Source organism: Pungitius pungitius, chromosome 2, assembly GCF_949316345.1.
Source record: "Pungitius pungitius chromosome 2, fPunPun2.1, whole genome shotgun sequence".
Lineage (NCBI taxonomy): Eukaryota > Metazoa > Chordata > Actinopteri > Perciformes > Gasterosteidae > Pungitius > Pungitius pungitius.
This window is the reverse complement of record NC_084901.1, coordinates 16220236-16245586: the sequence shown is the minus strand read 5'-3', so window position 1 is coordinate 16245586 and position 25351 is coordinate 16220236. Positions and strand designations below refer to the sequence as shown.

At 44.9% G+C, this 25351-nt stretch overlaps 3 protein-coding genes across 4 annotated transcripts; 1 reads left to right on the top strand and 2 right to left on the bottom strand.

The window, feature by feature from the left end:
* Window positions 1-217: 217 nt before the first annotated feature.
* Window positions 218-3861, bottom strand: fgf2 (fibroblast growth factor 2). The gene is made up of 3 exons (XM_037459678.2): window positions 3683-3861; window positions 2029-2132; window positions 218-599 (listed from the first exon to the last, which is right to left on the bottom strand). The coding sequence occupies exons 1-3, from the start codon at window positions 3858-3860 to the stop codon at window positions 414-416; spliced, it is 468 nt and encodes a 155-aa protein (XP_037315575.2). The 5' UTR covers window position 3861; the 3' UTR covers window positions 218-413.
* Window positions 3862-5405: 1544 nt separating this feature from the next.
* Window positions 5406-8011, bottom strand: bbs12 (Bardet-Biedl syndrome 12). The gene is made up of 2 exons (XM_037459673.2): window positions 7861-8011; window positions 5406-7352 (listed from the first exon to the last, which is right to left on the bottom strand). Exons 1-2 carry the CDS (start codon window positions 7936-7938, stop codon window positions 5406-5408), a joined length of 2025 nt encoding a protein of 674 aa, XP_037315570.2. The 5' UTR covers window positions 7939-8011.
* A 28-nt stretch (window positions 8012-8039) lies between these two features.
* On the top strand, window positions 8040-10161 carry LOC119210065 (uncharacterized). Of its 2 annotated transcripts, none has more exons than XM_037459677.2 (5): window positions 8040-8177; window positions 8430-8576; window positions 8687-8815; window positions 9041-9178; window positions 9905-10161. In XM_037459677.2, exons 1-5 carry the CDS (start codon window positions 8175-8177, stop codon window positions 9992-9994), a joined length of 507 nt encoding a protein of 168 aa, XP_037315574.1. In that variant the 5' UTR covers window positions 8040-8174; the 3' UTR covers window positions 9995-10161. The 2 variants fall into 2 exon arrangements, with proteins under 2 accessions (XP_037315574.1, XP_062416491.1); XM_062560507.1 differs by having other exon boundaries at window positions 9885-9985.
* Window positions 10162-25351: the final 15190 nt, after the last annotated feature.

Sequence of the window (25351 nt, the reverse complement as noted above, 5' to 3'; positions counted from 1 at the left end):
TTTTGCTTTGTCAAAAAATTCCTAAAGTCCGTCACTCTGATGAAGTCCTTTGGTAGAATATTGCACCGCGCGGACAGTCGGGGGGGAGGTGTCATCCACAGGCTGCTGGTTCGAATCCCTCAGCCGGAGAGGGGGTTAAACACTGCCGTACTCTAGCAAGGCGCCGGTTGCAGCAGCGTCACAGATGCCCGGTCAGTAGGAAAAGCTTGGGGGGGGGGGGGGGGGGTACTGGGAAGCAGCCGGCTGTGAATGCTCTGCACTGTTTGACAGTAAAAGCTGAGAGAGAGCAGACTCATTCGGGGTAAAACAGTCACAGAGCATCACAGCGGTTTATGGGACACTTCTTCTTCCTCCTCTTCTTCTTCGTTGTGTTTTTCGCAGCCGCTGGACACGTGGATATCGACTCGGTCCGATTAGCACTTGGCAGACATGGGGAGGAACAGAATGGCCTTCTGACCCGGCCCGGTTTTGCTCCCGGACTTGTACTGGCCCGTCCGCTTCAGAGCCACGTACATGCCGGGGTACTTCCTGGAGCGGTAGGTGTTGTAGTTGTTGCTCTCCAGCCGCTCCAGGAAGTTGCATTCGTCCGTCGCCCGTCTCTGGAGAGGAAAGACACACATGTTCAGAGAGCTGGATCTAGTTCTGCATGAACTACGAGGGACAGAATGGGAAGGAGGGAGGGGGGGGGGGATTAAATCTCCAGGCTTTAGAGGCAAAGAGAAATGCCCCCACAGTAAGACTTACTCTGCAAACTGAGGAAATGTAATAAACTGTTCTACTCTTAATGGAAAATGAAGTTTGGTCATTTAGTCGATTAACGAGTGTTTTCTTTGTTTTGTGGATATCGGCGCTGAAGAACTTTGGATTTCTCAACATTTTTTATGCTGATTTATGACATCAAATTAGCACAACAAACACTCAAGAGCTCAACGCCGCCTGTATTTTGACAGACATTTAAAAAAACTTAACTTAAGTCGGTCTTTCGCCTCGTGATTAAACATTAAACATGGCGGTGAAACTTGACATGGAAGAATTTGAATAAATGGAGAACAAATCAAGAAAGTAATATAAATGACGATATTTAAAAAGGGACCAAACATCAGATCAGTATAAAATATCTTGTGTTAAAGGTACATCCCCTAAAACCAAAGGTAGTACGAGTCTGAAACATAGCTGGGATGTATGTAAACCTCGTCCAATTACTTTAAAATGTTTTTTGAAAAATATTCATATGCAATTTGATCAAAGTGGAATCGATACTGTTGTATCAACTTCTGTGCTCAGCATTTGTTAATTGAAAAAAATTATAGAATGAAATAAGTTCTGCTTCTTTGAGCAAGATCTAACGAGTCAACTTAAGAAAAAGCCAAATGGTTAATTGGAGGTTTAAAAAAAAAAAAATATTCCCTGGAGTTGAATGCGTGTTGGGTGGCATTTATTCGAGAGGAAGCACTTCTCACCAATTACACGGACCGGGGGCGAAGCCTTCACAACCGCCCGACCACATCGGGCCCCGACGCCTCCCTGCCTCCTTCCCTCCCTCCCTCGTTACCTCCCCCGCCGCCGGGCGGCCACTTAGAAGCGACTTAACGTTTCCCACGGTTTTCTTTAGTAAAGCTTCTGATTCATCATCAAGTAGCTGGAGCCGTGACATGAGTCACTTTCTCTGATAACAGTTACTTAAAAACTTCTAAACACAGAACGGGGAGTCAAGTGCATCTGGTGCCGGTGGAAAGGTTTGTTGCATAATTGAGGTCTAAGGTTGAATGAAGTTCTGCTCTCTAACCGTCATAAATAACATAATGATGATCAAAGTGGCTTCATTGCCTTTGTTGCATTTCTTCGTCTTTGTGAATCTCATCTACAACTTGACCTTGGCCTCTTGTAATGTTTTGGCAACAACTTAATTATTTCCCCCGCCATGGGAAGGATTTCTTGGCCTAAACGGCGCTCGTGTGACGAGGAAACGCTACTCGATGATTTGGGGGTAACCTCAAAAGCCTTTAGAGACGTTTGAAAGACGCTCACCACTCCGAACAGCCGGCCGTCTCTGTTCATGGCCAGGTAGCGGTTAGCAGAGACTCCTTTGATGACCACCTCCCCCACCGAGGTCGCCTGGATTTGGAGCTTTACTGGAGGAAAAAGACAAACCATTTGACTGAACAAAAACGAACAAGACACAAATTATCAGCAGTTTGCTTGTGGCGTGAACATGAGGAACTGTGTTTAATAAATCGATTCTACAAAAAGATGAAAGTGCATCCACTTCATAAGGAACTGTCAAAAGTGATGAGGGGTTGTCTTGATGTATTGGTTGGTTTGGTTGCATCTCTTGTTATTCTGAGCAGCTCCCCCGTTGCTGCAGTAAATTAACGAAGCACCTCGGTAACCAAGAAGCCAAATACCTGTCAGCCTCCACGCACATTTATCAAAATCATTTAAAGAGGCCCCACTGCCGGCCAACGGAGCATTTTTTGCTTGAAACCAAACCACCAAAAAAAAGTAAGCAGGGGCCCCCTTAAAAAGGCAAAGAAGGGCATCTGTGCAGAATGAATCCACATTAAGACTTCAGATAAACAAGCATCTGTCTGCAGTTAAGCACGCAGCCTGGATGATTCACGGGACAGATCAAAGAAGGGTTCTTCCCTGAAAGTGACATTTAGAATTGGTCTGTGTTCGAGGTCATATTGTGTCCCACAGCTACTGGGAACGGCGGTGGGACGTCGCACGGTTGTCCTCGCAAAGCTTAAAATCAGAAAGGACCACGAATGGAGGAGAGCGCGACTATTCCCCTCGAGGGTCCTTGTAAGCATCGGGGCAACACTTCTCACTAACGTATCCAATGCCGACTGGCAGGTGTGTCACGTTGTCCAAAAAGGTTGGCGAGCCAATCGCAGCCTCAACAAAAGGACCATTGATGACGCACAGCTCGGGGCGCATTAGCTGTACGAAAGCGTTATGCTAAAAAAGCCAAATGAATAATACCAATTCCTGGTCAGTGACTCATTGGGGATATATTATTTTCTGAAGCTACGACCAAACGAAACAGGCTTAACATCAGCAGGGTCCCTCTGAAGGTGATTTAATTATCCTCAAAATAGCTCCTCTCCCCTTGGGGGATCCATATCAGGCATTAGTTTGGGCACACCTGCTCCACGCGTCACACTGCACGTGTGTTTTTTCCCCTGATTTTTTAACCTCCATCCCCTCCCACTTACTGATGCAACTGTAGACACACACAGTCCAAAGCAATCAGTGGGACGGGGGGGGGGGGGGGGGGGCACGGGGGGGGGCATCACAGCCGAAGGCCAGACAAGCATGTCAATGTTTCCGCACCAAAAGTGGATCATTCAAAAAGAAGCCGTATAAAGTCATCAACGTCAAGCACCAACAGGGATCTTCCGATCAGGAAGTCACTTTATTTCCTTTAAAAGCGACTGACAGAAGAAAAGAACCATCACCCATATTCCATCCATTGATTAACAAGCATTTGTGCTGTATTGCTCTTATTAGACTTTCCAGAACAAGGGCCTACACACATGTTGGCGTGTGAGCCTCAGAGAGCTGGAAAGTTCACATCGTTCCTCCATGATGGTTTTAAAGGAGGGGGGGTAGTGCATAAAGAAGCTTTGTGTGTGCTGTGTAAAGCACGGAGGAAAAGAAGAAGACTGGAAGTACTTACTGTGGGCGTCGCTCTTCTCCCTGATTCCATCTACACCCCCGTCGGACCTGATCCTCAAGAAGAAGCCCCCGTTTTTGCAGTACAGCCTCTTGGGATCCTTGAAGCCGCCGGGCGGGAAGCCGCCGCTGCCGCCGTCTTCGGGCGTGGAGGGAAGCGTCGTGATGCCTCCCGTGGCCATTATCCTCCTCGCTGCCCTGCTTCCCCGGCGACTGCCTCGTCTCCCTCTGGAGCGGCGCAGGAGAACCCGCCGTGGCCTCCCGCCACCTCCCACCTACTGCCTCCTCCTCCCTTCCTCCGCAGAGTCTTGCACGGCGAACCCCCCGGAGGTCAGATTGCTCTAACAACCCCCCCCCCCCCCTCCTCCTCTCACACCCTTCTCAGGGCAACGACCTGCCCTCTGGGTCCTGAGGGTGTGAAGGACTCCTAAAGGCCTCCAGCCAACAGCACACGGCCAAGTCCAGCGTACAGCTGCTCCTCCGTTGTTTTTCCTTCAGAGCTGCTTCGCCAGTGTAGTTTGAGCACATTGTTAGTATGTGCACCCCCCCCTTCCCTCCCTCCCACCACCTTGCTTCCACTCCTCCTGCAATGAAGTGCTTAAATCAGGGCAGCTGGCTTAGATCTGTGTGGAAGGCTTTCCCCTTTGGGCCTCAGCTCGCATGCGCTCTAACACACACACACACACACACGCCCACTTATGCTGTACGGATTTAACCAACCCACCCGGTAGTAGTCAAAGAAGTGCATAGGGGAGAGAGAGAGGGGGGGGGACGTGGACTTCAGAGCTCCAAAAGCAGCGGCCACCAAGTGAACCTGAAAGCTGCTTTTTCATTCATCCGGAGAAAGAAAAGAAAAACCAGCACAGACTGGTTTTTAATTACTACTCTCCTCTCCCCCAGAAGCAGCCGAGTGGGGGATCAGAGGGACCGGACCCACTGGTGCACGGATCAGGGGGGGGGGTGCATCCATTAGATCTCACTTTCAGTTCAACTGACCATATGTGAAAGTTTCCAACAGGAAGTGTTCGGTATTTGTTATTTTTAGAGGTTTTAAGAATGTTTTCATTGGACTGTATCAGTCACCAATCAGGAGGTGGGGGGGGGGTGGGGGTTAATTAACGCACTTTTTGGTCATTTACCTCATCACAAAAGAAGAGCTGCAAGTCATTGCTTTTGACTCTTTATTAAAACATTTTGGCAGCCAAAATATTTTGACTTTTATTTTCCGTGATATTTCTAGACAGAACACATTTTTTCCAAAACCCTTTTTGACCTAATATTTCTTTATTTTTTCCCCTGTGATATTTTTTTTTCTCTTTATCATAGTCAAATAAACTGAGTTGTATTCCTACTAGAACAATTTACAGCATTTAAGAGAGAGAATATGTTAAGTAAGATGACAAGTTAAACATTATTTTAATGTAAACATACACTAACTTTAGTTCATTTTTCATATTTAAGATTCTGTGCTACTTTTTTGACCTGGAGGTTGAAAAGGGCAATAAATATCACTTCTATCGTTTATGAGTGTCAGGGATCAGGAACTACAGACAGAATTCTCCTCATGTTTACCTGCATCTAGCGTTTGTCTCCCCCATGTGGTGGTATACGTGTAGCATCGCTTTATGGACACTTTAGTCTGCTCTCACTGTGTACCAGTCACAGAGAAATGGACACATTGTTGCCACATTGTTGCCGTCTGAAACGTTCCAGGTGTTGCTTGGAGGTCACAACAGCATCATGTCTCCGTGCGCAGCATCATGTTTCGGGCCGACGCCTGTGATGATCTCCGCGTCCGTCTGCAAGACGAGGAGAACCAGGTCCAAGGCCCTCCTCCATGCTTCCTGCTTCACACTCACAACGTCATAGACCTGTGCTGCTGGCGCGTCACTAGATCTCAGGGAACCATCCTCTTGTTCGCCTGCAAAAGAGAGCTGTGAGAGTTTTGCTTGTACACCTTGATCCTCCGTAGAGTCCTTCAGTCGTTGGCCCACAGCGGTCCTGGCTCGGACTTTTGAAACCCCCCCCGTGTTAACCATTACAGTGGATACGTAATCTATTAACCCCTCCGCCATGAGGCTCATCACTAAACCCCTGTAAGGGTCGCCTGCTCTCCCCGCTCTGGTCCGCTGGACGCCGCCCCCACTCGTCCCGGCGCCGTGCCGTTGCTCCGCTTGCCCTCGCAGGTGATGAACGCAAAGCATTTCTGTGGCTCCGGCACCAGGCAGGAGGACGCTGTCTGTCAGCGCGTGGTGCAGGCGATACGCACACGCCCAAAACTGGTCCTCCAGGGCCTGCAGCTTGCTCTGCACACAACTCGTGAGGACGGCGGTCACCAACCCGCCGCTCTCCTCCGCGGTGGAAATGTTCACAGCCGTCGAGGGCTTCGTCTGACGGCTGTCGCCCCAGATCGCGACCTTCACCCCGGATCCAACGCAGCGCTTACTCAACTGTGTGGCGTAGGTCACCGGAACCGCGCCACTTGCATCAGCCAGAGCCTTCAAAACTGAAACATTCGCTTTTTCCACCACAAGAATGTGGAGTCTGCAACAGCGCTGAATCACTTTCTCACCCGCGGTCCCACTGACGACTATCAGCTTCACTTCTAGGTTCAACAGAAGTCTCGACACTTTTTCCGTCCACTCTTCTTCTTTGTTTGAACTCGAAAAGTGCGACCGGTCGCCCACACTCTGCACACCCTTTAGCCTTTTGAAGCCGAGATGGCGATATGTATCGGATAAATCTCCATTAATGAGAGCAACTTTTAAGTGTTGTTCTTTTAAATGATGGGCAACCGAGGCCTGTTCATCAGACACAAGAACGACGCAGCCCCGTAAAACACACGCATGCTCCTCTGGCAAACCAGGCAGCACACAAGTGGCCACTTTAGAAACGTCGAAGGTAGAACAGCTGACATCTTGTCGTTTCGTTTTGGATTGTAAGCGGCTGGCTGCGAAGACTAAATTCATTGCTTCGTCACAACCGTGACTCAATCCCGCAGCGACGAGAGCGACGTCAGCAGGCTTGGCCCGAGGAGGTTGCATAACCGTGGAGACGTCTTCAGTCTTGGTCTCATAAAAATGTCTGCTGAGTTTTATTTTCCTTTGTCCACTGGCATTTAGAGTCTTGTCGGCAGCCTGTCTTGTCCCTCGCAGGTGGCACGACGCTTGTGAGGCCTCCGCGGTGGGTTTCGTCAAGGGGTGGAGTCCCGAACCCAGAGAGGTTGCGGCGCAGCTCTCTGCCGGCGCCGCACCGAGGCTCGCGGTGGAGACGCCGCATTTCCCGCAAACGTCCAAGCACACATCCATCCCCTCGGACATCGCCGAGACAATGCGCGCCACCGGAACTCCTCTCTGCAGGCACTCGGTGGCGGCGCGGCTCCACGCCCCCGCGAGGAACAGCAGGCATCCCGACCCGGTGCCATAGACCTTGTGGTGGGCTCGAACGGTCTCGTAGACCAGTTGAGCCACCCCGCAGGTCAGCTCCAAGTTCTCCAAGAGGCGAAAGCACGAGCACGCCAGAGCCGACTCCCCGCTCGTTTCATCTCGGATAAACTTGTACATTTTGTTGGGGCCCAAAGAGGAATGTGTGATTCCTGCCAGGGCCGAGAGCTTCTGCAGTCCAACATGCTGCCGGTGGTTTATTATCGTACTCGCCAGCATTGCTTGAGTAGCCTGAATTGTGAAAGGACAATTATTATTGTTTTACCTGTTACCAAGTAAGATAGGTAGTAAATGATAACATGATTAGTCATGTCACTGAGCAGTGGATGGTAACCAACAGCAACCCAGTACAGAATTACTTAATTTTAGGCATTTGTACAGATTTGCATCATTATTTAGTATATTTAAAAAGGAAATGTGGTAATTACATATAACACTCATTCCACCACTGTTTAAGTTACGCTTTTGGTTAACACCATAGATACAACTGCAACTACAATAAATTAACATTGTACAACACAAAACATAAAATCTATGAGCAGGTGACTAAGCCTGTTTAGCTACATGACAAGCGGCTAACAGGTTAAGCTAACAGGCTAATGACTTCAGAGAAAAAACATTCACTTCTCAATTTAGCCAGTCTAAGACGAGACACGGCGCGCAATAAAAAAAACACAGAAGAGTCTCCAAAAGATCATTCTGCAAAACAAACTGTATCCGGTGAAAGTAATAATGTTACCTTAATCAATGTTTTACAGTATAGTTTGCGATTCCCACTGTCCAGCTGCCTCTGCACAAGCGATTCAAGACTGCGCATGCGCTATATTTGCTGGTTGCTGGGCAACAAGAAACGATCTCAGCCATTGGCACACACAGTTATGGCCCGCTCATTACGTTTTCCAATTGGCTAGTATGCCCGCGTCTCTGTGCGTTCATGGTTTCTATTGGCTATCTCCCCTGTCAATCAACAGGGGAAAAAAGTACAGCCGTTGCTGCATGTTTTGTTGACATCATCCCAAACACAATTGCAAACTTCACGACCGAATCACTTAAATGGTATGCATTCATTTAAATGTCGAGTATTGATCTTACGCTGTGTAAAATTCCCTGAAATTTCTAAATGTACAGTGAAAAGCTGACAGAAAAAATGGTTTAAAACGTGTTTCTGTTTGGTCTCGTGCAGCAGCACGGAAGCTAGCGTTAGCTAGCAAGATAGCAACAGTTTAGCTCTGCTGCAGTGCACACTGAGGAGATACCTTATATGAAGCGGCGACCACGTCTTAACATCGTTTTGTTTTGTGTTTTCAGGCTACAGGTTACCGCAAAGCAGCTTCTTCGGCGAGCCAAAAGAAGAAGACTGTAGATCTGACTGAGGAGCAAAAGCAAGAAATCAAAGAGGCGTTCGAACTCTTTGACACAGATGGCAGTGGGACCATAGACGTGAAGGATCTAAAGGTTCGTTTCCTGGTTTAATCGGGCTTGGATCCGATGAAAAACATGGATATATGTGTTCATGCCATGGTGAACGAATACCCTGACCGATGTCCTGTGTATCTGTGCAACAGGTTGCCATGAGAGCGCTGGGGCTTGAACCAAAGAAAGAAGAGATCAAAAAGATGACTGCAGAAAGTGAAAGAGCGAGCTCTGGAACGATTGAATTCCGTGACTTTGTCAGTATGATGACAGAGAAAATGGTGAGGAGTACAGGTGGTAGACATTCCCTGGAAACTTTAGGTCGCCAGTTGTTTTTTAAACATTATATTAGAATAAAAATACTCTCTAATAAAATTACAGTGAAATCCAGTGTTTTAACGTGAAGAAAAACTAAAAATATGCATTGGATTTGTGTTGCAAAATGTAGATTGAAAAACGAATAATGATTGAGGCATTTATCATTCGTCATGTCTTTCCTGTCGAAGAGTGAAATAGACTACAAAGAAGAAATATTGAAGGCGTTCCGGCTGTTTGATGACGACGGCACGGGGAAAATCTCATTCAAAAATCTCAAGAGAGTTACGAAGGAGCTGGGTGAGAACCTCACAGATGAAGAATTAAAGGTATTTTTGTGTAGTGTTTCCCATGTTCTAAATATAATTCTATATTGGTTGTCCAATCACACAGCCTTGTCCCTACCTAAAAATATCCCTTCTCAGACATTAATAAACCTGATAAGAACAACCCCCTAGGACTTGTTTTACTCAAAGGAAGGATGCATTTGGATGAGTAGATACACTGTTTTTTTGTTTTGCAATTGCGTTTTCATTTAATAACAAAATGTTTCATCGTGACTATAAAAAAAGCCCATAATCTCCTTGAGATATTAAGATCTCAATAGACATCTATTCACAGTTCCTACCCAAACCATGAATATGGGGCAGCATATGGAGGAGCACACCTTTCTGAATACCTGCTATGGCGACTCGTTTTTATTAGGAAGAGAAGCGGAGGCTGCAGATACATTTACAAGCCGCAGTGAAGTTAGCAGAATGATGAATTGTTTGATTTGTAGCACAATGCTTGAATGCTAGATTCCATCTCTAGAGATTAGAGACGAATTGACTTTATTAAAAAAGAGAAAAAAGACTCCTCAGCGGAGGTAATGGTAACCATTTTATTGGACTGGTCCCTCTTCTCTGCCGTCTCCTGGTTCCCTTCATGCCGTCATGACGTCACTTGTGATGTTGAAATAGCTGGAGTTAGAACTGTCGGTCAAAGTGACACCCGATGCATCAGGAAGTCATTCGTCTGTATATTAACATTTAGACTGTGTGTCATCCTTCCAGGACATGATCGACGAGGCGGACCAGGACGGTGACGGGGAGGTCAACGAGAAGGAGTTCTTGAGGATAATGCACAAGACCAAGCTTTACTGAACCCCCCCCCCCCCCCCCCCCCCCCCCTCCTCCTCCTCCTCCTTTTGATTCTTTTTAACAGTTTGCGTTGTGACTTTTCTCTGTAGTTAGAAATAAATGTTCTGAGATGCCGTATTTTTTGCACCGATTTTTTTTCTTCTACTTTTCCAGAAAAATAAATATATTTCCTGACATTTGTCTCGCGTTGCTTCCTTGACTGCAGGAGTGTAGCGTTTCCCTTCGTACGCGCTGCAGTGCATTCTGCACAGCGATGTGTGCCACAATTAAGTTATTGTACACAGAAACGACAGGCGGGAACTCGAGATGAGTAACTCTGCAGAAGTCACTCTCACTTCATGGTGCGAGCTATTGAACTAAGTCATCGCCTGTAGAGGAGACAGTGCGTCTCCTTCAGGTTCTGATTGTCTTCTAGGAAAGACTCTCCCGCCCCGAAGACGTCTTCTGGACCGACACTCCGTGCCGCGTCAAAATAAACAGGATACTGCAGTGACGTGTTTTTCCGAGCCGTCAGACGGCGCTCTGTGATTTTGAGGATGCTCTCCACCGATTGTGAAAGTTCTGATAACCCGTTTTCGGCGGTGGAGGAACATCAGGTGGAAAATATGTAAAGCGTTGTTGATAAGATGAGACTTTTCATTTTTAGAATATTCCACACGTCAAATGTTTGGTACAAGAGCAAAAGTGTGCAAAACGTTCATAGAAATTTTAGATTTACAGACTATATGTCCTTCAAGTGGCACTAAAATAAATATAAATTTCCTTTTAGACTCAAAAGAACTGGCTTTACTTTATACCAAATTCAAGGTGCCAAAATATGGAATTGATATGCATTCTACTCATTCTGCTCATTGATGTAGGTGAGCCAAGTCAAAAGGTTCACTTCCTGTCAGCCCTGTGACTCAAATCCGTTGAACTTCTCCGAGTTCAAAGGGCCCCTCGCGCCACGTGAGAGCCGCTCAAAGGCACTTGTGAAACTCTGCGAGAGGCGATTTCCCGCCTGACCCTTCACAGCATCGCGGGTGTGACGACTCGCTACTCAGAACCACAGCTGTGCCCCCACAGGGCCGTCCCAGCGGCCAACACCGGACCCTGAATCCAAAATGGATGACGGCGCTGTGGCGGCCGGCCTCCTGTCTGTGAGGAGACGGGAGCTCTGTCCTTTTAGGGGGGCGTTCACATGTCGAACCTGGTCGTCCCTGACCGAGGTCCAATCAGACAGTGACCTTTACCGCGGAATGAGCTAATCTCCATCGCCGCCGCCGTCGCGCTGGGTTTGGTTGCTAGGCAACGACAGGTTACTCCACCTCAGCCAAAGCATAGGATGGTGTCTTCAGAGCAACATGGGAACACAGTCGTGTAACAAAGCTTCTGGTGCTACCACAGAGCTCCAGAGAAGGGGAGTTCTTTTAGAGACTTTTAAGAACTAAAAGGTTTACGCGTGACCCTTCAATTTGACCCGAAAAACATGAATTAACATGAAACAAATAGTTCAGGAAAGAATTCCCAAGAGCCTCCTCATTGTCTGCCCATATATATGCCCTGTGTCTGTATAACATCTGTTTAAATGATTCAATCGTACAGGAGTGTTTTTAACCACTTCATTCCAGTCTTATTTGGTGTTTTTAAAAGCGTTGGCTGGTTTGATTTTGGAACAAAACTCCTCTTTCGGAGTTTGGTGTTTTTGTACAACAGCAGTTTCGCGGCCCACATCTTGCCGTCAGCCCCTCTTTATTCCCCTGCCGGTGTGGTTAAACAGCGTCTGTGCAGTACTCCCACTGACGCTTTCTCTTTTCCCACCAAATGATCAATTTCCAAAACAACAAAGCGCTGAGCATCTGGTCGTTGCTGGTAAAAGGTGATTTTATTATTAATGCTTGAAAGGTCAAGAATGCGTCACCATCATGCAGTAAAACGATCTTCACATACCTCCTTCTGAATAAGACGAGCTGGCATTGTGCCCTGAAGGAGCAACGAGTGACTGCACTGGTGGTAGGTTTGCTTTTTAACATTTTAAACATCACCATTTGGAACATTTGAGCTAATCTCGTCTCTGCGTATTTTACATTGTGATGAGGAAGCCTGTTTTTGTTTCGTTTCGTCGCCGTCTTTGGATACAATGTAGAGAAAAGGTGTAAATGAAACCGTTAAGGACCTTTAAGGACCTTTAATCACCGCGGGGGGCAGAGATGATAATGAGGTGCTGCTTGGCCGTCGTTTCTAACCCTTGTTCTGTCACTCACTTTGACACCCGAGATCTGTGTCTAAACCTCTTAACCAATCACTGTGGAGCATTTAGGTAGATCAGGTGTGCAAAAGAGCGAGCTCAGCAAAGAGTATTTGAGAGCTTTAAATACCGTTCTTGCAGGTTTTTGTGTTAAAAGACAAAATTATTCAACGTTTTCAACAAGCGTCGAGACGTTATTCCTCAATTAAAGGCGTCGCTGAGCGCGGCGTGCTGAAGATAGAAGGAAGTCAGCTTCTACAACGTTAAAGAGTTGACTCCAACAGGGTTGAACACACGTTGAATCTGTTGATCCGGCTTTCTGCACTTTGTTCATTTTAATTAGTCCTCTGTCTTTCCCTTCGCACTAATGGTTGATCAGGTGAATGATGACGACTTACTGCAGACAAAAGTTTTGATTTAAAGATGTCTCGCTGTCTGCTCAGCAACACGATGGACAGAATGAAGGAGGAAAATTGTTTCAATGTGAAGGCAATTTGTTTAGCCCATTTCAACTACGAGGCTATTCTAAGTGCTTCGCATAAAACCATTAAAAACATCCAAACATGAAGCAAGGAGATTTACAAACAGTTATGAACTTCGATTGAAACAATAAAAATGTAAAAATACATTAAAATAATGAAATATGAGATGAAACAAACAAACAAGGACTTTTTGTTTTTAGCGAGAAGCAGACGGGTTTGTCTCACTTTGTTGAATGTGCGCCTGCTGGAATTAAATAAAATACAAAGTTGACTCATCTAAAGTGTCGCGGCTTTGACACAAACTGAAACAAACAAACAAAGACGACGTGTAATGAGTCAACGCAACGAAGGGAAACTTTACTCTCTTCAATCACACAAGACATTTTTACTACTACGAGCCGGTTGTTTCAGATAATTCAAATAATAAAAGGCACCGAAGTGCCATCTATTAATAATTAATCGTAGATTAACGCGGTAGAATTGAGGCATGCATCAGGGGGGATGAAATCTTATTCCATAACCTCAAAGTGCCATCGGAAGCTTGGACTATGTTTCACCTCACAAATGCACATCTGCATCCTGCAGGTTCTCCATGGTTATGTGTAAGATTAATATGAAATAATAAGCCCAATAGTGATGTCAAGTAGAGCTCAATCCCACGTTGGGATTTTGAAAGCCAGCTCTGGTAGGGTTAGTTTTTTTCAATTCACTAACGGTGACTTTGTAAAGTGAACACGGCACCATAAACAAACCATGTCACCCCAGACGAGGCGATCCCCCACCCACGGCCTCCCCGAGCTCTTCCTGTACACTTACGGTAATATCAAGCACACTCCTTTTCCAAATCACCTTCACTCGTCCTTGTTCCAGCTCAGCGAACGCGTGCAAAAGCAATAGCAAAAAAAAAAAAAACAACATATTGTAATAGTTGATTTTCAACCCACTCACCTCTACATCTTTGTTCTTCTTTTGTTCATTTCATGGCAGCAAAATGGCTTTACCTCCTTTAATACCATTTGTAAATTCTAACTTCTATCTGTTCTAGTAAAAAATGTATCATTAAGTAACAGTCCGAACACTAAAAAATACATTCTTTATTCTTTAAGTTGTACAGCTCACACACACACACACACACACACACACACACACACACACACACACACACACACACACACACACACACACACACACACACACACACACACACACACACACACACACACACACACACACACACACACACACACACACACACACACTTGAAGCTGTTGGTTCCAGTTGGTTTGAAAATGATCCTGTATGCTCAGATTTGTTAAAGTCTCAATGAAAATCCATAATGAATGAATTGTTAAAGGTCAGATTTAGATCAGATAACAGCCAGGCACTGACTCACACGTTGGGCGCTGCGTTTAACACGCTGACCACAAAGAGAAACTCTCCCCTGGACCAAGAGGTTTAGTCACCGCCCATAGTCGCGCCTCGCAGCACACGTTGTTGTACAAAGTTGACGATAAGAAAAAAAAGGTAAATTTAGGTGGAAAAAGCTTGAGCATGATGGATAATATGAGAGTGTTAGATTCCTCCATCGTGTTTGTTTGCATGTGGAGAGATAAACGGCGGCTTTGGGCTTCGTCAAACAACACTTTTCATGAGTTCATAAAATTGTAGTAGTAGTTTAATCTCCAACATTTAATAAAGGGTTTGTAAATTGGAATTAATGTGTAAAAATGTTTGGTGCTACTCCCTTTTTTCTTTTGAGCTCAACTCATCAAAAACTATAAAAGATTTTTGGTAGTATTTTTTAACAAAGAGAATTGTCAATAGATGAAGTCTTGTGAAGGCAACCAAAAGATGTGTCCTGTGTGTCCCATAACTGTCAAAATATATAAAGAAATTAATTTTTCTTTAAATCTGCTACATCTCTTCTTTCAGTTCTTAATATCTAATGGTTCAATTTTAATTCGAATTTCATTGTGCTCATTTTATCAGAGCTGTCATTAGTAACCACACACACACACACACACGGTTTCTCCTACTACAGAAGGTGAATTTAGACAAAGAAACATACAATAAACCCAACTTTTTAAAAGTAAAATAATTGAAAGTGTTTTTTCAACAGCTAAACTGCTTCTTTGCTGTAAATAACATTTTTCCACTCGCGCTTCCGACAGCACCACAGCACTGAAACTGCTCGTTAAGGAGATCCATTTAAACACTGACAACGGCAGAATTTCCGTCTTAGTATTTCTGGATCTCAGCGCAGCATTTGACACGGTCGACCCTGATATATTGGACAGACTAATCAACTGGTTGGGACTGCACTTGTCTGATTTGAATCCTCCTTCAAAGACAGAATACTTTGTGTCTGTAGCTAATTACACATCAAAGCTGTAGAAAGGATATGTGGCGTTCCCCAAGGCTCAATACTGGGGCCCCTTCTGTTCAACATCTACATGCTTCCAATAGCTCACATTATGGGGAAAAACAGTATGCCGTCATAGTTACGCGGATGACACACAAATCTACGTAACCAACGTTATATCACCAGGGGACTACAAGCCAATGGCTGGATAAATGCAACAAATCAACAGCTAGATGTGCCAAAACTTTCTTGAATTAAACAAAGGTAAAACATAAGTAATTGTAACAAGGATGGCCAATTGAAAGAGTGCTGCGCTTTAACAACAAAGCCAGAAATCTAGATGTAATTATGGATTCAAACTGAACAAATCAACAAAGTTACAAAATCAGTTCACTATTACCTAAATCATTTATCAAGGGTCAAAGGACTTATGTCTCAACTAGATTTGTAAAAACGTGTCCATGCATTTACCTTCAGTAGACCAAACTAACATGGTTTTTGCATGTCTCTTCCTGTCAAACAAAGAATTGACTTTAAAATTCTGCTGTTGGTTTATAGAGCACTGAATGGTTTATTTGGTACATTTCTAATCCACTGATACCTTATGAACCGCCACAAACACTACTTTCTGTTCCCATAGTCAAAACTAAACACACAGCAGCGTTCAGTTTTTCTGCTCCAAATATCTGGAAAAAAGTCTCAGAAATCTGCTCCTTTAAATCCAGATTAAAGCCTTATTTTTGCTGTTGCCTTTATTTTCCTCAAATGTTCTTAACTGTATTTAAATCTCCTTGCTTTATATGTTTTTAATGGTTTTATCACAGGCATACAAAATAAAAAATGGCCTTGCCTAGAGTTGACTCTACCTGAGGTTTTCCCTGGTGCATGTGCATCACAGAAGGGATTCCAGGGGTGACGAGTGTCTGAAGGTGATGCACCTCTCCAACCAGCCGGAGCCCCCACCCACCGTTTCCCTTACGCTGACGGAGTGAGAACAGACAAGAGGGGTTTTCTCTCTCTCTCAGCCTCACTTCCTCCCCCAATGTAAAGATTGTGTGTGTGTGTGAGTGTGTGTGGCTGTTTGTGCGGCCACACCAACACAGAAGGAACTGACAACTGTTTGTTGTTCTCTTCCCTCTTTAGAAAAGTTTCACACAGTATGTGCACAAATGGGACGACACCAAAAAGGAGTTTACATCAAAGTTGGTTGCAACAAGTTCAACATTTGATCCTATTAGACATCTATGAGAGATATTTTTTTGTGACCCTTGACTCCCAATTTCTTAGTTCCTACAGTCTCAAAAAGCATTAGGTCATAAAATGTTTATATTTAGATTGGAGCAGTCGACTTAACCCTCTAATGACAAATCCCACTGTGTCCTCTCTCATCTTTTGGTTCGGCGCTTTAAAAAATAAAAAAAAAGGTTTCCTGTTGATGAAACATGCTTCGGTGTGTGAGTTTGTGTAGGTGGTGTGCGCGTTCGTGTAGGTGGCCTTGATGGCGTGAAAACATTTGGGTTGTCAATACCGCATCTTATCCGAGTGCCATCTATGACACGGTGCGGCTCCACTGATTCAAAATGAAAATGGGAAGTGGCGTCTTCCTGTAGCTTCCTGTCGGGTGCGCTACAGCAGCTTTACGTTTGCATCTATAGGTCCCACGCAGGCGCGGCCTGATGACACTCTCGTATCACGTAGTGGTGACTGCCGGTGGAAAAGAATGCCTCATTACTCACTCGCGCCAATTTCTGCAGATTTCCAAGTGGTTTTCCTGTGTCCTCAGGGATGAGTATAAAACGGGTGAGCCGCGCAACAGTCTGCATTTACAGTAAATCGCTTTACGAAAAGCCTCCTTTTCTGTGATCTGGTTGCCCTCGGCTGAAAAAAAAAAAAAAGTGAACATGAAGCTGGTTGTTTTCTGCCTCCTTGCAGCATGGTGCGGCTCTTTGGTCGGCGCGTCCCCCAGGTTCAACAAGCTGAATAGGAGGAAGCTGCTAGAGGTCCTGGACCAAGTGGATAGTCTGCAAAAGAACCAACAGGTAGCTTCTTCTCCACTTACTTTATAACATGTTTCATAATGTTTCATGTTCTCGTGACTAAGTACAAGTTTTCTCGGTTTGCTTCTCACAGCACAGAAGCAACACGCTGAGTACGCTGAAGACACCGCAGTCTTTCGAGGTAAGACGCTTCAACTTTTACTATGATGTTGACAGCATGGTCACTGACACTTAATATTTGGGTGTGCTTAGTCATCGTTGATATTCTCCCACCCACTGGAGATGCTAATTGTCATGTGCCCGCCACTGTGGGTGTAGATCACAGTGTGTGAAACGAAAGGTGTTAGGTTTAGATACATTATATAATATATATATATATATAAATACAAATTAACTGCTAACTTACTACAATCAGTTTTAAAATAAAAAAGTTAATCTGGCAAATTGCAAATTACTTTGATGCATTCATTTTGTTTCTCCTTATTACGAATCGTATGCAATTACACATCAAAGTACAAAAAAATTTCAACATCGTAATTGTATATATTTGCATTAGCCCTCTGTTATTAAATGTAACATTTCACTAGTGCTATAGAGAGTCATTTACTCATGCACTTAAAATTTAAAAGAAAACTACTAGTGAAAAAAGAATCAGATTAAGTTCAAATAAAATCACAAAGCAAACTATAAACTAAAGCTTAATTGCCTGCAAAAGGGAATGCATTTCCACTTCTACTTCTGTGGGATAAATGCCCGTTCAGATGCATAACTGCCCTCTTTCTGCTCTGGCTCCTGGTTTGCGTGATCAAGCAAACAAACGCATGGCACTTCCTCACCAACTCAAAACGTGTTCTGGCGTGCTTGAAAAACCACAAAAGGATGCCAGAGGGGACGCGAGGCCACGGCTGGGCACAACAACGCTCAATATGCCGAATGCTTTTAATGCTGCACGACCTCCGTAGAAGGGGATCGGAACTCGAGCAGCAGTGAAGAAGCATCAAGCCGCCTGAGGTTAACGCTGCGTTCTAAAACCAGCGTCTGACCCGAGCCAGTTGGGTTCAGTCACACGCTGTTGCACAATCAGCTGGAAAATGTGTCACGTCAAAGACTCATTCCTAAAGATCTCTGCGGGGGGAAACTATTCTGGCCCAAGAAAAGAAAAAAAAAAAAAACGGTAGAGCACGTTTGGGAACAGGAACGCATCTCTAAAAAAGTGGAAACTCAAAGCGATGTTTCAGTTGAAGTAAAAGTGTTATGCGTGTATCGGATTGGAAAGTCAACTGCTACGATGAAGTCATCACATGAAACCAAAAACAACTGCTTTCTGAGAAATGTTTTTGAGAGGAGTTTTCCCTCAAATGAACACATGTAAAAATGTATAACATTTTTAAAACCATCAAACGTTGATTGTTGACGACAAACCCTGAAAGTCAGCCAATCAGTTTTCTTCAATATAACTTTCCTTAATATATCAAACGTAACAGCGTCAATTTTGCCGTTGATTTTAATCAACAGTCATGACAAGACTGTCGTGTTCTTTTTTTGAGAAATTGTAGAAGATTTTTTTTATATGCCCCCTGCAACATGATCACTTTTTACAGTACAAGTGTTTACAATGTTTTACACAAGCGGCTTGTTTGTTTCCTAATGAGCGTCTGATCACCATTGTGCAAACAGGAGAGCTGCTGCATGGCAGTGCTGCGATGCTTCCAGGAGACTCTGAATGTGCAACTCAACGTGACGCAAGACAAACTTTACAAGAGCCTCACGCAACCCAGAACTGTAAGTCGAGGGGAAGCGCGCCGTGCACAAAGCTGCACGTGGCTACGCAGCGAGCTAACGGTGTCCCTCTGTTCCTTCTCTTAGGAGAAAGTTCTCTGCCCTTCTACGGATTCAGGAGACGTTCAGGTAACATTCTAGACGTGCATTTGCCGGATACATTTCGGTTGCATAGAAACATATTCGTGTGGTCATGAGTTGGTTTATTCATCTTTTGACCGTTTCCTCCTTAAAGGCCAACTGCCAAACCTGCGACTCGTATCAGAATGTGAATGGATTCTTCGAAAGTCTCAAGTCTTTCATTCAAAAGGTAAATCCTTTTTTTTCTTTTTTATCAGACACAATCCGTTTGAACATAGAGGGGTGGGGATCTGTCGCACTACATCAAAGTGTTAACTGTTTAACTATATGAAACATGGATTTATGTGAATCTATTTTCTCCTTTTTTTAGGGCATAACCAGACTGAGCAAGTGAAAGGAGGTGGAGATCTTCACGTGACCACGGCTTGAATGACACTAGGCTGAAAAGATGCTAAACATGCATAGTCTCCTTAATAAATTAACCTATTTATTATTTATTTAGATGGTGGTGTTAGACCCACTAAAGCTATGAAGATTGTATTCTCAGGGAAGCTCCTCTGCCGCCCCCCAGTGGACAGGGGCAGTTACGATTCTTCCCCTTTTCACTGACAGTGAAAGTTGATTTATATGTTGTAGTTCTCAAAGAATATCTGAAGTATATTATTGCATTTCTATGATGTATACCTTGTTTTATTTAAAAAATTGTACCATTTGAAAATAAATTGATTACACAGAGTTTTGGGTTGCCTGTTTTATTATTATTAATAATTCTCAACTTCCTATTTATTTCATTGTGTTTAACGCTCACCATTCCCAATTTAAGCATTTCATATTTTAAAGAAACTTCTAGTCCAAAAATTAATAAAAGATTGATGTAGTTCTGGTCTCTTTGGGCACCAACGACTCATTTTCCTTTTGAGAAAAAAATTGGCGCCATTAAAACATTGCGTTATCCAAACACTCAAGTGAGAGGTCCTAAGCCCCGCCCCCTAATCCAGCGGCTTCCAGAGGAGGGACGTCCCATTCCGATGGTGAATCTGTAGCATTAGCATGAAACACTAGTTGTGCGTCTAACTGCTCCCCTACGTGGGGGTGGGGGAAAGCGAGGAGGGAGAGGGGAGGGGGGGGGGGGTCAACCACAAGAAGACACTGACACAAGCAGCTGTACGCGCAACAACTGAGTAAGCTGCGAAACTCTGAAACCTCTCACGATAACAGGTGCAAGCATGCGAGCAGGTGTCCTCACAACAAACCCCTCGACGGTGGACTTCCCAGATGTCAGAGGGGCATTCCAGCTGCACAGGCAAACCCACTTCAAAGAGATGTACGAGAGAAACCTCACATTGCAGCAATGCATTTAACAGAGAAAAAAGGACAAGCAGTGATGGATTCTAATATGTGTCCATCAGTCAGTCTAAGGGTTTGGGGTCTTTATTGAAAGGCCAGTTAATACACATTCTGTTTCTCACCCTCTAGAGTTGTGATTTTATGAGATTGATATACAGGACGTGGGTGGGGTCGGGGGGGGGGGGGGTAATTATTTGATACATATCTATATAAATAGATCTTGCTGCTCTGATTAAAGGCGTTACGCTAAAAAAGAAAATCAGATCTGGACCTAGAATCAGTTTACGTAAAACACACTGCAGGCATGAAGCGGTGTTTCCCCTGCCATTGTAACAGGGGGCCCTCCCCCCCCGCCCCCTGAAATTACATCCCCCCTGCTGAAAAAGTATTTCTTTTAATTGTATTATCTTCAGAAGAGGTGCAAAAGCAGAGCAGAAACAGCTGCAGTTCAGTGTGAAATTGCCCTTTTCACAGCTGGAGGCACCACACGAAGACAGCAAGCAAACCGAGCAGCTGTGCAGATGTGCACAAGGGCCAAACAGCTGCCCGACGAAAGTCTCTTTTCCCAGCTGGTGTTTGTGGGCTCTGGGTTTTCCACGGAGCCCACAACAACAACAAAAACATGAGTAACATCAACCACAGCGCTGCCAAAACAAGTGTGCCCTGCCCCCCCCCCCCCGGCAGGACATGCATTATGTGTCGGCTCATTCCACACTATCTAACCAACACTAAAAAGGGATTTCACAACAGAAGAGATGCAATTTAAAACCTACTTGTCTTAAGTTCTGCTGATCCTTCACAGCAGTCTACTTCAGATGGACGGAAAGCTCTTTGTGTCTCAATGTTTCACCCCCCCCCCCCCCAACTGCAGTGGAGTGACGGGAACACAATCACCTTAGCAAGTGACCCAACTTGGCTTGTAATAAAAGGTGGAAAGTAAGGTGGACGATGTCCTCCATCGCTTGCTTAAGGGATGTTGTACTGTGAACATACCCACGGTCAGTGGTGGTTTTGGGGTGCCATGACATCTGCTGGCGTTGGCCCACCGGAGGTCAACGCAGCTGCATACCAGGAAGTCAGGCTTCCTGCTGCTGACCAGGACACAGTGCCAAAGCAACCAGTACCATGGCGTCCCTGTTCTTAACTCGCCTGACCTTAACCTTGTGAAGAGGATGATGCAATACGCAGAAGAGCTGAAATCCACTATGAGAGCAACGTGGGCTCTCATAACACCTGAGCAGTGACACAGACTGATGGACTCCATGCCACGCCGCATTGCTGCAGGAAGTCAGGCACAAAGAGCCCCAACTAAGTAGCGAGTGCTGTACGTGCTCATACTTTTCAGTAAAGATTTCCAAAAATCTTTTTGTATTGGTCTTGTATAAATATTCTAATTTTCTGAGATACTGAATATGGGATTTTCCTTAGTTGTCAGTTCTAATCAAAATAAAAAAAAACATTTCAAATATCAGTCTGTGTATAATGAATGAATATAATAGACGTGTTTTACTTTTTGAATGGAATTATTGAAATACATTTTTTTGATGATATTCCAACTATAGGACCTGTATATGTCAGTAGGGCAATGCATCAGAATAGGTCTCACCCATATTAGAGGGGAGAAAGTGAGAGTTAAAAAAACCCAAAACAAAGATGTCAAATGTAAAACCCCTCTGACTAAAACAAAGAGCAATGACCCCCCCCCCCCCCCCCCCCCTAAATGACACAAGCTTGTAGGAAACATGCAAAAAAAAACGCGAAAGTTGGGATCGATTTGTGATCATTCAGAAGTTTGTTCTGACTGTGCCGACGTGGCCTGTGGTCACCAAACCTCCAGCGGCTTCCCTGAGATCACTATCGTGGAAAACTGAGCCTTTCATTTCCTTTTTGCATCCATTCACGGCACACACAGTGACTTCAGACTCGACTTGAGACTCGTCCTCGAAAGACTTCAGACTCGACTCGGACTCGAGCTTTGGGACTCGTGAACAATGTTTAATTTTAGGAAACATCTGATGAGCTCGCTTATACCGCTCCCTCCGTTACCTGCCTACGTAACACGTACATTGACACATATTGCTGTCTGCGCACGCGCGGCCACACGCGAGAAAGCTGTCGAATGCACCGGCCGCTGCGGTGCCATTCGTCGTGAGCTTTGGGTTCAAAACCTTCCAACAAGACGGCAACAAAAGAACCGCGCAATGCTAAATATGCGCCATTACAATAAAAGATTCTGGCTCAACCACGTCAAATTTTATCAGGCATCTGAAAACCCACCCTGATAGGCAGAGGTGTGGACTCGAGTCATGTGACTTGGACTCGAGTCAGACTCGAGTCATGAATTTGATGACTTCAGACTCGACTCGACAAAACGTACAAAGACTTGCAACTCGACTTGGACTTGAACACCGATGACTCGTGACTTGACTTGGACTCGAGCCTTTTGACTCGAGAAGACTTGCTACTTCCCATGAAAACTGGGGGAAAACATTCTTTTCTGTTTATCTGCATCTGTCAAAAAATGTGCGCCACCTGTATGCAGAGAGCGCTGCCTGCACGACATCCAATCACTGCAGTCCATTTGACCGTATCAACGAGACAGCTCGTTCATGGTTACAAAAATCGGGATTTTTGAACCCGGATTCAGACTCCGATGGAAATCCTCGCCAACATTATGTCAACGTCCGTTTTAAAGTACTATAACACAGTCATAGTCGATCCACCGTTACCCTTCCCTTCGTAGTCTAGGTCTGTGAGGCAGCGCACCATCACCCAGGGTTCCCCGTCCCCACTATAATAAGATGACTTAAAATGACTCGAAACTAAAATGGTACAACTTCTGACTCGACTTGAGACTTATTGGCTTTGACTTATGACTCGACTTGGGACTTGCCTCATCTTTGACTCGACTTGACTCGGGACTCGAGGGCAACGACTTGAGACTTACTTGTGACTTGCATAACAATGACTTTGTCCCACCTCTGCTGATAGGTGAGTTAAGATGTTTAGCTAAGCAAGCATTGACCATCTACCGCAGGGGTGTCAAACTCATTTCAGGTTCGGGCCAGATACTGCCGACTTGGACCGAACGCGGGCCACGATCAGCGCAAACGGCTGACGTATTTGAAATATGCATTTGAAATACATTGTGAAATAAATAAATGAGGCAATAAATACATAAATATGAAATAAATTTAATCATTTCATGGTACTTTTATTTCATAATGCCACTTTATTTCACAATGGCACTTTATTTCATTTCACATTCTTATATGCAAATCAGGGGGCGTGGCTATCTCTCACATTCAGAACAGACAACAGCCGTGTGCAAAAAAAGCAGTGAAAGGCTAGAAATAGGCTAGCTGTTGTCATTTACGAGAGCCAGGTAAAAGGTCAAAGTGGCCACGCCGTTTGCACTCCGAGTTAAAACACGTCCTCTTGGTCTTTAGCTAGCCGACCGCTTCGCGTGCTCGCCGCACAGCGATGCAACTCAAAGTTCTATGATCCCCACCGACCCCAATGTCAACCATCGCTTTAATGGGCCCCTGAAACCGGCAGGAAAGCCTTTAAATCCAAAGTATGAAACGCTGCCTTTGAATGAGACGCGTGGCGTCTCAGGGGGACAGTTCACCTTCACGATAAAAACCCTTTTCACACCAGCTGGTGGTTTTGTGTTTAGATAGATGCGAGACGTCACAGAAGCATTCATATCACACAGAGGATAAAATGCAGCAGTTAAAGTACGAGGTACAAAATACTCAACTCAAAACGTGTTTTAACAATCTTCAATTTTCTCAAGATTGCGGTTCTGAACATCAAACAAACCCGAGCTGAACCCGCGGGTTTCAAACTGCCTCCTCTTCCATGTTCACCCAGCAAATATTTCTTTTATCTTTTCCTTTCGTTTGTTTTCACGATGGCAGGCGCTGGTGTCTCCCCACGGGGCGTGGGCGAGGGTTCCCCGGGCAGGGCATGGAAACAGCAGGGATGACCCATAAAGCGACTCATTCTATGGAAAGAAATTCCCCTCATTGTGTGACTGCCCCGAGGCTACGCGCAGCGGTTGGGCTCCGGAGGCCTCTGGGATGGTGGTGGGGAACCCCCACGTGGTCAGAGGTGGAGCAGAAGCCATTCATTCATTCCTTCTCCTCTCTTTTTTGACATTCTCAACGCTCTTTCTTTGGTGGTATGCAAAAGTGTGCAAAACAATTCTGCTAATTGGTAGAACATTTATTACGGATTTGTGCTATTCAAAACACAGTAACTTATTTTTTATTTTTTTTGCATTGTAGCACATTCGGTTGTATTTTTAACTTCAGTTCTTTCACTTTCAGCAGCCTGATCCTTTTTTGACAGGAAGACAGGAATTAGCTGTTTCAACACCTTAAACCGTTTGCCTGTCTTTTTGACTTTTGGCTAAGACATGTCCCCGATGAGGTGTGTGGCCATCACCATTTGAAAAACATCACAACGTCATCAGCAGCCACCCTATGCCCACCTTCCTTTCTTTTCAATTTGGGGTTTCACAACGCAGTTGATGAGGAAAATGTAGAGGATATGATTGATAGGAAAAAGTAAGCCACCCAACAAAAAAACCCCACCCTTCACCGGCCTACTCATTCTTTTATCTGCTGTTGCCTATAAATTAGAAAGCCGCACTAGGACAGCACAAGCCACAGGTGAACCGACTCAAAACTTTTTTTTCCTCAAGACGAATACAATCAGCGATCAATATGGAGCAGAGTCTGAGAACGGCCCTCTGGGTATTTTGCCTCTTTGGCTTTCTTCAGGCAGCACCGGCCTGCGACGGACAGGGCGACCTGGACTTCTGCACTCTACAACGAGATGTCAAATGTGTAAGTTGTCCCAGGGTAAAAAATGAAATAAAAAAAGTTATCCTCTATTTTTTGGAAAGTATCTGTTGAAAGTCGGTAACGTTGTCTTTTTCTCCAACGCGCTGCAGGTAAATGTGACGTTCACTTATCCGACAAACGTGCAGGTGAGAGATGAGTGCAGCTCGACGCGTCTCCTTGCAACGCAAATATAACGAATGGTCTGATCGTTTGATTTCTGTGACTGACCCCC